The 16,403-nt window shown below is 36.1% G+C and overlaps 1 protein-coding gene across 2 annotated transcripts in view; it reads left to right on the top strand.

Annotated features, from left to right (window-relative positions):
• LOC119693188 (limbic system-associated membrane protein) overlaps positions 1-16,403 on the top strand; it is a 53,093-nt gene that overhangs the window by 11,604 nt on the left and 25,086 nt on the right. For both annotated transcript variants that reach the window (XM_048628617.1, XM_048628616.1), the window contains exon 3: positions 10,049-10,256. In XM_048628617.1, coding sequence (XP_048484574.1) covers positions 10,049-10,256 — 208 coding nt within the window. The remainder of the gene's footprint in view (positions 1-10,048; positions 10,257-16,403) is intronic.

Genomic DNA, 16,403 nt, shown 5'->3' with positions numbered 1-16,403 from the left:
AGAGAAAAGGAGTACGGTATCATCCGCATAAGATATGATTTTACCATGGGGCAGACTAAGACTGAGGAGATCGTTAATATAAATGATGAAAAGGATAGGTCCCAATATACTGCCCTGTGGTACACCATATCTTACAGGTAGGTCACAACTAGTGTAATGGTCAATCTGCACACTCTGATATCTTTCAGTTAAGTAATCCTCGAACAGCTTTAGCTGATGTCCTCGGATCCCAATATTGTGGAGTTTATTTAAGAGTATTGGCACAGAGACCGTGTCGAAGGCTTTAGCTAGGTCTAAGAAAATCCCCAGAGTTTTTTGCCCTTTGTCCAGATTACCAACCACATAATCTGTCAGTTCGTGTACAGAACCATCAGTGGATTTACCAGACCTAAATCCAAATTGGCAGTTTGAAAGTAGCTTATTTTTTTCTAAATAGTTGATAAGCCGGACATTAACAATTCGCTCTAGTAATTTAGATATGGAAGGCAAAATGGAAATCGGTCTGTAATTTTCGACACGGTCTCTGTCACCAGATTTGTGAATGGGATGTACTATAGATTTTTTCAGATAAGTTGGAAAACATCCCTTACTAAGACAGATTTGAAATATATATGTCAACGGTGGTACAAGAACATGTCTAAGCTGTTTGAGTATATTGTTGGAGATGTTATCCCACCCAACGGCACATTTATTTTTGAGGCCTATTATCATCCTTTCCACCTCCTCCTCATCAGTATCTAAAAGTGCAAAGGAGCTACAATGAACTGCTTGAGCAGGTGGCATAAGAGAAAAGGTGGGATTAGTAGGTGAATGCTGGGACTGGTTATCTCTTGTTATACTCTCAGCCAGTTCCTGCCCCACACTAACAAAATATTGATTTATGGTGTTCACATCATCGTTATTCTTATTATCAGATTTAAGTAACTCATGTGCCGAACTCTTAGGTTTAGTTGTGAAAGTAAGTCTTTTTATTGTTTCCCAAAGTTGTTTGTTATTGTTTTTCACCAAATCGAGTTCATTTTTGTTGTGCTGTCTTTTTATCTTTTTTAATAAATTATTACAGAAATTTCTGTATCTTAGATACGAAATTTTTAAAACTGTGTCTTCCGGTGAACATTTTAATTTTTTGTGCATACGGTCTCTATTTCTCATGCATTTTATAAGTCCTGGTGTAATCCACGGTTTAATTACTCTATACCGTCGAGGTAGTGTTGTAATGGTTGAATTTTCATCTATAGCATGCTGTATTGAAGTTATGAGTTTTTCAGTGCAAAAATTAGGGTCTTCAGAGTTATATATTTGTTCAAAATTCATACTTTCTACACTATTTTGTAAGCCTTCATAGTTAATTTTTATTTTATTTGTGGATGAAAAGTGTCTCTTAACTTTGATATCCAGGGATATTAGAACTGCTTGGTGATCAGTGATGGTGGATGTGATTACTAAGGTAGTTGCAGGATAGGAAGTTTTTAAAATGACGTGATCTAGGCAGGTATTGCTGATTTGTCTTGTCGGAAATGTGTGCGCCGGGAGAAGTCCATGGTAAGCACAAAGATCGAGATAATCATTTGCTCTATCGTCTTTATCTTCTGGGCGAATATTTATATTAATGTCACCTATGATGCATATGTTTTTAAAGGATTTGAGTTTAATCAGTGTTTTATTTAATGAATCTTTAAAAGTCTCTAGATTTTTATATGAAGGGGATCGGTATAGGGCTATGTAGGCTGATTCTGAACCGATTTTTAAAACCAAACAATTTCCTTCCAAGAATAGTTCTTCCTCTACCGCTACATTTAAACATTTTTGTGTGTAAATAACGACTCCATCATTTTGAATGGGGTTACGTTTTGTATAAAAGCAGTTATATCCATCTATTTGAGGTAGTATAGGGTTACATGGTAGCCAACACTCCGTTATTAGAGGTATTAAAATACCTGTTCAACGATACCCTACCTACACCATCAAAATAACCGGAAAAAATATCAGCCCCAATTTACTTGTATGGGAGAGGGAGTACCCCAATATTTTTTGGGGTACTCCCCATATCTATGCAAAATATCAGCTTGATATCTTTACCCGTTTCTGAGAAAAAGGGCGGTGACAGACAGTCAGTCAGACAGACGGACAACAAAGAGGTCTGTTGCTTTTTTCCTTTTGAGGTACGAAACCCTAAAAATAAAATAAAATATTATTCGGCTACCAAAAAATATACTTACAAACATACATACATACAATCGAATAATATTACACTCCTCCTTCGGCAGTCGGGTAAAAACAAGTGAGACATTCTGAACTTTTGTTCTACGAGTTTTAAAAATTAACAAAAAAAACCTTTTTCATAGAAACTTTGATGACACGTGACTTTTTACCATGGAAAACGAATATTTTTTTTCGCGAATTTGCAAAACTCGTAGAACAAAAGTTGTTCAGAATGACCCCTTGAGTCATCCCCTTTCGGCTTAGTATACCCTTAGTATCTACACTTTAATACCTGTAGTTACCTTTCTACAAGTAAGTAAATACTACATTTGTTTAGAAAGGTAATCGGGTTCCGAGGCGTGTTTTGAAACTATACAAGGCCAGAACGCAGAGGGTGGCACTGCTCACGTATAGTTTCAAATTAAAATGGTGCCATGATTTACTTGAAAGTATACAAGGCCATTACGCACTAATAGCGTATATTTTCAAGTAAGTTGGGCCAAAATTATGGCTTGAAAATATACTGCAGCCGTTACCACTGCGTACTAATTGTGTATATTTTCAAGTGCCAAGTGGCAATGGGAGCACTTGAAACTATACGTGATTAGTTACCAGCTAGTAGGTTTTTATATTTAATACCCATAGATAGACAGGGTAGGCTTGATGAAAAACTTGATGAAAAATATGTCTCTAATAGGTTTATAGGGTACCTAATACACTCACGAGCAATCAATAAGTCCAAGTTGCAAAATGTCAACACCAAATGACCCCAATTTTAAAAACATTTAATTTAGAATTTGATCAAAATTTACGTTTTTAGTTGGTTATAATAATATTTTGATGCGTTGTTAAATGTTCTTTAATATTGCCGACGGCGCGGCGTCATTAAGCTCGTCTTTTTGGTTCAGGAGCTATCGTCACTGGAACTTTTTTATTTCTCGTGAGTGTAGTAGGTATTACTCATAATTCATATAAATAATAAGATATTAGTATTTTTACTTGCAAGTATAATGGCTGTTAATATCAATTAAATTAGAGTTTGTTAATCTTTATTTATTAACTTTCTATAGGTATGACAGGCAGAACAAGTAAATTGTAGTCATGTACATTTACCGAAATAGTTAAGTAAATCAGAATCAGCATGTAGGTATAAATTATATGCGACAAGTACGCCAATCAAGCAATGTGCGTAATAGCAATGTATATTTTCAAGAACGATTCAGTAAATCCCAACTTGAAAGTATACGCGATTAGTACGCACAAACAGTGTATATTTTCAAGTAAAATAATATTTTTTTTTCACTTGAAACTATACAGTGCTAGTACACTATGGGTGCGTTCTGGCCTTGTATAGTTTCAAAACACGCGGTTCCGAGTATGGAGAAAAGTGGCACCCCTATTAATTTCTACTCTTTCCTGGTGCTTACCAGTGTAATTAAAAATTATACTTACCCTCAAATCACTACTTGAAAATAATTGTCAATAAAGTTGGTGAGTAAAAGTTTATGACCCACTGTGCAAACTTACATGTGTGCGTGTCACTGCGTGTGCTGTGTGAAGAGCATTGAAAACCCAAATTTGGCGCGGCACGTCACCCTGTACCGGGCCTTAATTACCTGTCTATACCTATTTCAACTGTGTTGTACCGTGTTACATAAATTTAATATAAGTGTCATTAGTTATTGTGCTTAATTAGAAATGAGAGTAACCTGCCAACAAATTGTTTTCACAGTTTGGCAGACATTTAATAATTGTAATACTCAGCATGTATTTTTGATAATAAAGATAAAAAAAAAATAAAAAAAAAAAATATAACTTTATTGAAAAAAAAAAAAACACACAACATCATCATTATCTTCAGGTCCTGGGAACACACAACATATTTATATTAAATAAAAAAGTAGTAAGCACAATAGGCGGCCTTATCGCTAAACGCGATCTCTTCCAGGCAACCTTTGGGTGGATGAGAGAGAGAGAGAAGGTAATAATCTAGTAATACTACTAGATAATGTTGTCGATTCTGAAGGCAGAAATTCTGATAAAGCTGTCAAAACCTTAATTTCTTTAAGGTCTGATTTTTCAAAAGTTATCTGGGGAATAATTCTGATACTGTCTGGACTGAATGTAGGTATTAGACAGTGACAGTAACAATTTTATTCGACAGATAACATTTATATGACTATTGAAAAATCTGCCCTAATTAAAATTAGTGTGAACGTAAATTAAATTTTTTGCTAGCAAAATTTAAAAGTTTGACAGTGTTCAGGATTTTCGGCCTTTAGAATAGTTAGGAATATTTTATTGTAACGAGTGTTAATACACTCACGAGCAATGATAAAATCACCTGCCATTGACGTTCCATATGTCACTGGAACTTTTTCAGTGCTTGTTAGTTTAATTTAAATTTTTGGTCGCACACACTTTGGGTTGTACATAATGGAATGTAATAATAGAAAGTGCCAAGTTTATAAAAAATAGTTGATAAATAAACATAGGTACTTACAATACTTACCTAAAATAAAATTAAGTACTTATAGTTTCATAACAAATTATTCAACAAAATAACGTCTACTGGAAATTTCACCCACCTTAACCTATTTGGTTCGAAGAAATTGAAAAATATCAATTCACTGTCTCAAAGTCACAACACAAACAAAAATTATAGACAAAACATCGTGGCCCCGAGACCAACACCGTCCTTTGTCATCCCCCAACCGTTATCTGAAAGGGGCCAGCAATTACAAAGTAATTTCAAAATCAATATTTCTTATTGGATTTTACGCTGTTATCGAGCCCCTTCTCCAGATAAAGGGTATTTTTCGCCTTGTTCCCGACTCGGAGCTATGAAATACCGTTATCACCTCTATAACGCTGGTATACTTCAACGAGATTTGATGCCGCAGCATTATCTCAGTGTACTCGTAAATTTTATAACCATTAACGTAAAAGCCTTATTTATGTTATGATAAAGGAAAGGGACCATTAATACCGGCTGCTGTGGGATTTTTATTGCGCAGAACGTATTGTGATTTGTTATGATTTGATCTTTGCATTTCAATGTAATATTTGAGAAGGACTTAGTATCGATAATGATGATTTGGCAAATATTCGTTCAGTTCTATCGGTGGACAGAAGCTATTCTGTTTTGGCTCATAACAATATTATATCAATTAAACGATGAGCGTCCATAACAATATCCGACACCAAAATGACGATATCAAACTCAGTAAAATTAGCACATAGGCATTATTATTTTATTTTTTTTTCATCATCATCGTCACCCAACAAGGTACTAGGATCAAAGGTTCTTCTTCTTAGCATATCGGTGACAAAAAATGCGAGAAATAATTTATTACATAGGTGTTAAAAACAAATCTAATCATCGCCATGCCTCATCAAGACTGCGAACATCAAATAACACTTAAACACACCAAACATAACAAGGTGGTTACAGTCCTAATTTACGTAGTACATTTATTGTGCCGGTTCCATTAAGCTGTATGTGCAAATAACTAAATTCGCCCGAACACGGCTCAAAACTTTACCACTTATGCGTGATTTATGGTAGTTCCTTGGTTACTGTACGTTTACACAACACGTCCTTACGAGTGAGAGTTGCTCTGGGGCTCTATTTGCTTCAGATGATAAACTTTTTACCTACAATTAAACAGTGCGGGCTAAAGTTAATGGGGAAAGGTTTTTTGGCATAATTAAGTCCGGGCAATTTTAAGCGAAATATACTTTCAGTAACAGTAAATAAGTAAAAGGCTCCAGTGCTTACAGTTTAGCTTACACTTTGTAATGAAATGTAAAAGGGATGACGAATGATGCAGATGATTATTAAGATCCATTACATCTTGTCCTGACCGAAAAAAAAACGTTTAATAATTTTTCATTACTCATGCTCTGAAAGTAGATATGATTTGTCTGAAAAGAGCATTGAAAAAACCTCTCTTTATACCCTTGGAAAATAATTTATGTAGGTATACGAATAGGAACATTTTATACAATTATTTATAATACACTGATTTACTTTCAAGTATTTCCTTGAGTAGCATAGTATAAGTCGAAGTCCTGCAATAATATCACAGTTCTATCGGACCGTATAGAAATGCGTGGCACGACATTTTCTCGCTCGTGAAAGGGGCTTATTCTAGAATCTCTCTCAAGTGTGAGTTGGCTCTCAAGAATGGAACATTCTGACTGGAATCTCAACTACAGAATCGTCCAGAGGCTTCGTCTCAACTTATACTTAATAATAATATTATTATTGAAAGATCTGTTACGAATAGTCTCATAATATAGGTACTATTGAATTGAAAAAAAAAAATGTTAATATAATGCTTCATTATCGTTTTTGCTATGGGCTATTTTATCCCAGAATTCCTTTAAAACTTTACGCAAAGCTCGCACAAAGTAGTTTAAAATAATAAAAATACAACGTAGCTACTTATATTGTTTGTCAGATATAGGATATAGTGATTTTCGTTTGTATCGCTAACGGATTGTATTTTTTGTACTCAGTTGAATATGAACAGGGTAGGCAGGAAGGGTATCCCACGGCAATTTTCCTTAACATTTAACGGGTTAAATTCCCGGGCCAACCATGAGGTTTTGTCAAATTATTTAGAATGTATTCTTATTAAAATAAAGATAAAGTCTCCTTTTAGTGAAATGGCCTGTCTTTAGATGAGTTTAACATACTTTCCCTTCATCGCATCGCCGTGGGATATCCTGTATTTGACTTGTTTTTTTAATGGTATTGTTGTAAAACTTATATTTTTGAAAATCACTTGTGCTAACAAAAAATACATATTCATTCACTATGTTTTATTTATTTTGGTCAGAACACTGTAATAATTACAATGAACTTTACTTGTCCAAGTGTTTAATTGGAATAAGTCATTAAAAGTTTTTTATCGGTAGTACGGTAGTTATTTTTACGACGAAAGACGTATCGGAAAATACCTAACATAATAATATGTACATACAGCTGATCATGTACACCTATATCATCTGCAATATTTTTAAGGATGGTACGTACTTACGTAACATCTTATTCTTTCAGCAGAACCTAGGTAATCCAAGGTTTCGATCGTCTAACGTGTCGGTGACAAACACTAAAAGGTATCTCAGGTTGGTCACTCGGAAAAGCTTCTTTCGTACACCCAGAGATATCGATTCAATGGATAGACTATATAGGCAAACGTAGTGTGGGACGCCCTCCGACTAGATGGGATAACGACTTGCGAAATGTGGCTGGTTTTGATTGGATGCGGAAAGCTAAAGATCGCATACAGTGGCGTGCTTTGGGAGAGGCCCACGTCCAGCAGTGGACTGCTATAGGCTGATGATGATGTGATGTGTGGATAGACTAGACACCCTAAGGCTAGTATACTTTGGTTAGTGGAACGGCCCCCCGAAAACACACAAGTTTCACCTCAGAAGGTGGAGCTGTAATAACTTGGGAACTCAGACATATGCGTCCTAGATTAGGTACAGCCAAGGCTAGCAGGTCGGTATGAAATTTACATATAGAACGAGCGAATGTAGATTCTATTTTCATTAAGCTAAGGCTAGTGATGAGGTAAACCAATCGAGAGTTACTTATTGAAATAGAAGATAGAGTTTGATTTTTATTAATTCTATTATAAATATTTTAGTATACTCAAATGAATATTTCATTTCATTTCATTTCATTTCCTTTCATTTCATTTCTTGTATACCTAAAGTTAAGCCCTTACGTCCTTACGAACTCCTTCTATAGGGTTGTAACTGTAATAGTCATTTATATATTGTCATAATAATTATGATACTTACTATAATTATAGTTATGAAAAATGGAAACCATATACTCCGGTCACAGGTAATTTCATAGCCGAGATACTAACAGTTCGAAATAGCCAAGTAAGTTGGCCATAGCCCTCCTTGTTTTGTAAGTAATTGCAATAAGTATAAGAGAAAAAAAGTTCTATGAGTAATAATGTTTAGAATTCAATAAAAAAAATTCTTTTTTAAATTTTATTATGGTATGGGGTCGAACAGTGAATGTTTATGGGATGATGATATCGGTTACACTAAACATCTAGTTGTTATTAATAAACCGACAGGTAAAATAATAACAGAATCGTTTTTGTAAAGTTAACTTCACGAGTCTTGCTGTCACGTTTGCAAACAGAAGTTCTAGTTACAGTAGCGTTTTTTCTCGTTTAGGTAGCCAGATATTTCTCTGCGTGTAGCTTTTCTAAATGGTGATAATCTTTGTGCATGTTAATGAACTTTGAAGGAATCTGTAAAAAGCTAAAGCAAAAATAACAAACGCAATAAGAGCCTAAACAAACAAAAAGCAAAGTCCCAAAAATAGTATTCGGGTCTTGATTCGCACCCAACTTTGATCAGTGACACCGAATTAGATTTTATTAAAAGCAATAAGAAACTGGCTTGGGACAAAGGCGAGGAAACGGCCTACAAAGAAAAACAGAATCAGTAAATGAAAAGAAAAACAAAAGAGGCTCGAAAATTGCGCCCTCGCGATTTCTAGGCGGTGAGCTTCATTCTGCGGCTGTTGTATCGCGCCATTAGAATTCTGAGCGTACACATAACGCGGAGGCTGGCTACCAAAAAGGTTGCAGTCTGATTTTTGGGCATTGTTACGATGTAGGCGTCCTGCCAAGCGCAGGCAAGCAGGGGAGGCATTCCAACAATGACGATGCAAGGAATGAAAGTTAACCGGTCAGAATCAAAATGCGCGCCCAACAATAGACCCTATTTGCGTTTCATGAAGTTTTACGGATACCAGAAATTCTTTGTTACAAGAGATTCGGGAGTTTTTATGCATGAAATATTTTCATGGACCCATCAAAGTCTTAATGAGGGGCGGGAATGTTCTTTGTTTCACGTCAGCGTTGAAAAGTCCGTTTTAAAAGTGATTTGCAAAATATAGCACGTTGTATATAGATAATAAATCACAAACTCGTTTACGTTTGCATGAGCGGATGACAAATGGGGACATGCATGATAAACAAAATTGAAAATGTATTGTTGGAGATTAAATTAATATGGACTGTTATAAAAGGCGTACAGCCAATTTTCTACGAAAGATAATTTATTTATGAGCTAACGCGGTATCAAAATCTCATTATTTGTAGAAGTAGAGCCAAGGAATAATTAAGGAGTAAGTACCTACTTCCAGGGAAAACTTTTTCTTCATCATGATTAATAAATCGCTGGCTTATTACAGAATTATTATTACTATCAATATTAATCATGACAAGTAATAACTAGTTGTTTTTAAAAAGAAATGAAAAATTATATTACGTCCAGCGTTGTTTGATATTACGTTTGTTTCAATACAGCTTTAAAACAGGTAGTAAAAATAAATTTTTAAAATGATTTTGTTTTAGGAAATAAAAGGCTATTTATGGCTATGAAACAAATAATATGGTATATAAAAATTCAAAAATGGGTTTTAGTTGACACAGCTCGTCGTTATGAACAACTTTGATCTACGAGTATTGGATATTCGTGATTAAATTATAGCAATAACTTATAGTAAAAATGTAAAGTTGAAGAAAAGAAGCACACAGTAATCCGCTGTTTTAACTTGCGATGACAAGAAGAAGACTGGTCCTAGCCACATGCATGGACAATGGGGAGGAAAACGCAAATCTAATTCCAAATGTCGCCACTGTCGAGTTCCTTCCCCAGTTCTAATTGGTTGGTTCAGTCACCATTTTTTCCCCAATAATGCAATTGGTCAGTACTTGAAAGGCCCCTATCGCTGCCAAAGTTTCACTTGTTTTTCTTCCCCATTAAACAACTGGCTGACTGACTGACTTTCTCCCAGGTCGGCTGGCTGCGCGCGGAAGACCAGACGGTCCTCACCATGCACGACCGGGCAGTCCTCGGGGAGAGGTACTCCGTGAGCCTGGACGCGCCCCGCACCTGGCAGCTGAGGATCCGGCCCCTGCGCGCCGAGGACCGCGGCTGCTACATGTGCCAGATCAACACGCAGCCGAATATGCTGATGCAGACTGGGTGTATTGATGTCTATGGTGAGTTGGTTTATGGGCCCTTGAGCGTAATTGGTCTATGGGGCTGTCTTATGATGCAGCTCCTTATCCGGCCATTTCAAACTGAAGACATAAGATATGCAACACTCTGTATATCATGCTGATGCAGACAAGCTGCATCGTTGTCTATGGTGAGTTAGTGTCTATGACGCTTTGCGTATAACTGGTCTACGGAGCTGTCTTAAGATGCAACTCTAGATCCTGCCATTTCTAACTGAAAACATATGCGACACGCAGTCTAACATGCTGACGCAGACTGACTACATCGATGTCTATGGTCAGTCTTTGTTTATGGCCTATGGGGCTGTATTGCGATGCCTAGCCACCTGAAGACTGCTACATCTTGTGTTGCCATGCCACTTCGGGCTAAGACAGAATATAATAATAGGTACAAGTATTTATTCTTCCAATAATTATTGTCAAACAATATCCATAATTCATTCATTAGATTTTAGTGTTGTCAGGTAGATACATAATTTCTAATATTTTTACAAAAAATATGACTGACTGTAACTATTCAGACTTGTATCTCTAAAACAATAGAAGTTGAACGAGTACAAATTGAATGGAATCAATACGACCTGGCTGTAGATGTTGAATGTTTCCAGTTCGTAAAGAGCTTTCATCTGTGGAATACTCAGTTATTCATTGTATTCATCTTGACTTACGATTTCTTTTGTTTCTTTGGCAATAGAAATAAAATAAAATATGCCTTCGATGCATTTAACTTTCAAATATGTGTACATACTACGATTCATGAATGAAGACCAAAAATAGCAGCTCGTGAAATGAATATACTTTCATGGATCTGCTGATGCCTGAATGAAGCAGATGAAGCTAACAAGTTATAAATACGTGTATCGAACTCTACACAATCTCGTAAGGATTTGTTAAAAGAATGCTTCCTAAACGGAAGCTTTCTTGGAAAGACAAACTGTTTCTTGATCGCAGTGCCTCTGCGATACATTACGTGAATGTCCGTATATATTGCCGATATCACTCCGCACCCCTTTCATTTTCATTCCAACTTTGTAGGCCACATTTGTGGATTGAGGGTGGAAACGCATCGTTTATTTAGTTGGCTATACGAGTATGTATATTTCCTGTAAGATTTCCCCGTAGTATTTCTTCTTCTGGCCCTACTAACCCATAGATTTTTAAAATAAGAGTGTGACATCGGTAGGATAGAATACCATTAACAGCGGTAGAAAATAAATTATTGGCTGATGATGATTTTGAAGTTATTATACTCTAACCAGTCATTATATACCTACCATCGATGAAATCCGTGTTAGCCCGATTTCAAAACAATATCCTGTGCGCCTTGGCCAGCGTGGTGGACTAGGCCTAAACCCTTCCTTCATTGGAAGGAGACCCGTGCCCCAGCAGTGGGGACGTAATGGGTCGTGATGATGATGATCCTGTGCGCAACTCCAAGTGTCAGCGTAGCGTATTTGTAGTAAACACCCGAGCAGGCTTCAAGCAATACCGTCTATACTCCTATAGGTAGTACACCAATAACAATGTTTTATCTGTATTTTTTAAATATAAAAACAAAATTGGCAGATAAAAAAGCAAGAGTTGAGGGTCGGATAAGCCGAGGCCGTACCTGGAAGGTGATCGATGCCCCCTCTGCTTCGATTACACATGAAGTGATTTATATTTTTGGGATCCACGGCCGCGCTTCCATGCAAAAACTGGAGTTGCACGTATTTCGTTCAATACAGGGCCTTGCAAATATTTTTTTATGTTTGTTTCTGTAAATGAATGAGTGAATAAGGAATAAAAAGAAATATGTAGCCGTATGTCATCCCGCTGTCTCTGCTATGTATTCTGAGAACTTTAAAAATACGCATCGCATATTGATTTGAATGGATAATAGAGATTCAAGAGAAACATTTGTATACAATGGCTGAAAAAACTCGTGTTCAGATATCCATTTATAACGTCACATTCATTTTAGCACCTAAACACACTTAAATTCTAGTCAAATATCCATTAGGTATAAGCTAATTTTAGGTAAGTTAGACGAGTTGTGTTTCGTTTAACTTTCATTTTATATCAGCTCTACTGATTTCATCATAGGTACAATTGTTGGAGCATCCTGTAAATTAGAGTTATGTAGGTCTACTGGCTGCCAGCTTAGCAGTTCTGAATTTAAACGAAATTCGTGTCGGTGTTTTTAAAGCATTGTATGCAGTTTTGAGTGGCATTTTATCAGGGTAAAATGTTCATTTTTTCGCGAAATTTCCGTAGTTAGTTTTTATCGTACTATGACTATGACCTTTTTTGTCTGTCAATTCCAGTGCTTGTTTATGTGGTGGACAGAAGTAATGTTTTGTTTCTGTTTGATTTGCAGTTTGCAAATTGCATTTCATGGAATCAAATATTTTTGAAAATAAACAAATTAATAGTTCTTTTATCAACATAATGAACATCTAATTAAGATTTCAGATTGATACAGATTGCAGGTAAACGCTTTCAGTGTTCATACACGTCTAGAATTTTCTGCTACTTAGCTCCTGAAAGGCAAGACTTCAAAAAGCCAATTTAAAACAAAGATTGATTTACGAATAGCGTGCTCACTCGACGGGCAATATTTTACAAAGAGCTAACATTGCGTAGCTATTTTTACTCTAAAATTAATCGTCTGGTGAAAAAAATGGTCTTTCAGGTTGCAACGGTTTGAAAAAGTCTGAATATGAATCGGCGAAACCGTTTCATAACGGGCCCAGAGCTAATTTATGTTAAAACTTCAGAGGCTGACCTGCCAACCCCTGCATACAGGTGCCAGAGTTAAGCAATTTTCCTTTTAGTTACTTTACTCATAGTGCTGCTACGAGATCCGTTATAGTTTTGATAGATATACCAGAGATGTGTTTGAATCACGGGGTTTACTTCACATGTTATAATACAACCTTGTTAACGAAACTATTGTATTGTACTCGATAAGTACTGAATTACCTAACCGAAAGTGGCATATTAGTCACATGACTGTGTTGTAGGTACAGACAAACATAAGTATTGTGTAGATCCTAATATAGGTACAGTAAATTTCGAATAAACTTGGGCGTTAAAATTATGGGAAAAATATATTTTATAAATTGTTTAAAAAAAAACACGCAACAGAAGATATTGATGTCGATTCTGAAGGCAGAAATTCTAATTTTAACGCTGTCAAACAAAAAAAATTGCTAGTATAAAATGAGATTTCAGGGAACAGTCATAGAGTCGAATTTTTAACAAAGAATTTAAGGGTTTGACAGCATTAAAATTAGAATTTCCGCCTTCAGAATCGACATCATTATATATTTTTTTTAAAATTGAAAGCTACACCTGAGACAGCATTGTTTCCACTAAATAAAAACATCTCAACTCTATAAACTTTTGTCATCGACTCCGGATTCGAATCAACCGGAATTCGGTGGTCCGAAACCGGATATCCCACATCACTAGCGACACCCAGTATTTACATGCCAAGGAGCGGGCAGATTTCTTTTTCAATTTCGAACTTGTTCGGTACTTTATTGAAACCAAGTGTCAGTAGCCGGGACAAGCTGGCGGAAGTCGCAACTTTGTAACGGTTCGCCGAAATCGTTCCTTTTTCAAATGTTAACTCTTAACTGTGAGGAAACTGTGTGGCCAGTATTTTATACTGAGTTGACTTTCGAGGTGTTGAATTTAGAAAAAAATCGGTATTACATGTTATGAGAACCATGAGCTTAAACCGAATGAAAGTTGCACGGAAAGCTAATATACATGGTGTAAATATAAATCCAAGGCATGTGACATTTTTACAGTAATCAAATGTCAAACTTATAACATATAGGTATAGGTATAATTAAAAGTTTTTGTTTCGTTAGCATAGTACGCTTTTGCTTTTGGCTACGAGTCCGCTGCGAAACGGATTTACTTAACAGAATAGAACTTTTACGTTGAAAAACAACTATGTAATATCCTTACTTTACTATTTTTCATCACTATTCGTTTTTAACTGTCATACTCGTATTAATAAATAACAGCAGTATGATGAAATAAAAGTTATAATTTATGATTCGCTTTAACGACCACATTTCACTGTGTCTATACCGCAACTAATTCCTAAATAGAACGCTGTATTATTGAGGTAAAATTATCCTGCGTTAATAGAGAAATCTGATTAACTTATTAATTACGGTGAATCCGTTGTTTAATTTTCCAAAATTAAATGAGATTAAAGTGTAATCAAATATGTTTTATACAGTGTGTTGCAGCCCTAATTAAGTTATTTCTAGACGTGAAATTGTCTATTATTCTGACATTTTCTACGAATGAGTCCTTATCATGTAGAAAGTGTCTGTTCGTGTAATTTTCTAGGTATTTCTTTTCATTGTAAAATCCATTTATTGTGTCTCACCCACGGAGTTGACGCTGGGTTCAAAAGGCTTGATTCTGAAAAACCTATTTTGGTAATGAAACCCTATTCTAGAGCGGCATATTCACCACACGCACTGCAGAATAAGTTACCAACTGGTGGAACGCTGTTGGGCTGGTGGCGTCTCGTTCTTACCCGCCAGTGTCCTTAACCACATCTTGTGTCTCATGCCCATTGAACAAAACATTTTTCCACATAACACATACCTACCTACCTACGACCAAAATAAACAACAGTAAACAACTCAACACATTTCCTTTCAGTGAAATCTTTCCAGAATATTCGACCACCCGGTCGGTGAATCAAAGGGGAACTTTATTCCTCTCAATACAAACTTGAGAGTTTGCGGTGCGGAAATGTTTAATGCAACTTTTTCCTTCTTCACCTAAGTCTTTCAGCCGATTGTAAATGATAAATCTTTTAAGTCTACTTACTTCTTTTGTTGAGCAGGAGGGTCATAATAGCTAATAACTTATTGATATAAACAATAACCAGACACAAGGCCAATAAACAAGTCCAGCTGCCGCTACAAAGTTTCACCGTCGACATAGGTATCGCGATTCGCCATAAATACGGTACTGTAATTGGACGAACGCGCAACAAATGAGTTTATCGACTCAATTACAAACCCGTGTAGCGGCGCAAGATTTTAGACACTTTTGTTTTGCGCGTCTTGTGCCCCGTGCTAGGTATCACGCGAATGATTCTAACCCGCGGTCCCATGATCCAGAAGCAGATGACTTAGCTATGTTATTTCGAGAGCCGTGATACTTCCTAAGTCCTATGTTCAGCAGTAGAAGATGATCTTTGCCTGGTGCTTATACATTTATCTTCTTCAAAGTAAGTCACGGGAAAACATGGTGTTAAAATATCTAATCAAAGTTTGTCCGTTCGGAAAGTCGGCCATGTGGAATTGTTTAATGCTTGTTTTTGTTATCGCCCAGTAAATCTTGAAGGCCCGTGTTTACTTCTGAACGACTTTTAGATAGGAAAGCGGTCTAAAGTTATTTCCAACTTTGTATCTTGGGGATTGCGTTGTTTGATTTTTTATTACTCTATTTCAGTTGCAAAGAACGCTTTATAGTTCTACTGTTTTAGTTAGTTTTCGTTTACCTGGTAATGGGTAAGTAGGTGATATTCGTATTTCGGAGCTTCTTTTATTTGTAGCACCTGTATAAATATTTGCTGTACAAAATACTTACATGAATTTTCCAGTTCGGTGGTTACAGTAGTCAATGTTTGTTCTGAAATAGATCGAGAATTCCTGTGACTTCAGGAATGTGGGCCCTTGTCGTGAGCAAGGGCGATTGTTGGAATTTCTAATAGTAACTACCCTCTGAAGGGTTAGTAAGACCGGACCTTGTCATATAAATAAACTGCCTAATGAGCAATTTTTTTGTCATAAAAATACTTTCTTGAGATTTCCTTTTGTGCCAATTTCATTACAATAATAATACCATACCTAAATCAGATAATAATACTTCTAGGTACGCTATTTAGTGTCGATGCCGCGGTAATAAACCACTTTCCCGTACAGCGTTGGACTACGAATTTACTATGACAGTGTAATTCCTTAGTTGTCCTGAAAATTATGTCTGATTAGTAATGAAGCCAAATTAAACATTGAAAATGTTACGATCATAACCCGGTCACACTAGACAACGAATCTGATTCCAATTGTAATAAATACAAAGTAATTCTCAACAAGTCCGAGG

The sequence above is a fragment of the Plutella xylostella genome, chromosome 21, assembly GCF_932276165.1.
Source record: "Plutella xylostella chromosome 21, ilPluXylo3.1, whole genome shotgun sequence".
NCBI classification, from domain to species: domain Eukaryota; kingdom Metazoa; phylum Arthropoda; class Insecta; order Lepidoptera; family Plutellidae; genus Plutella; species Plutella xylostella.
Note: the sequence above shows the minus strand (reverse complement) of the source record. Positions and strands in the feature narration are given on the sequence as shown.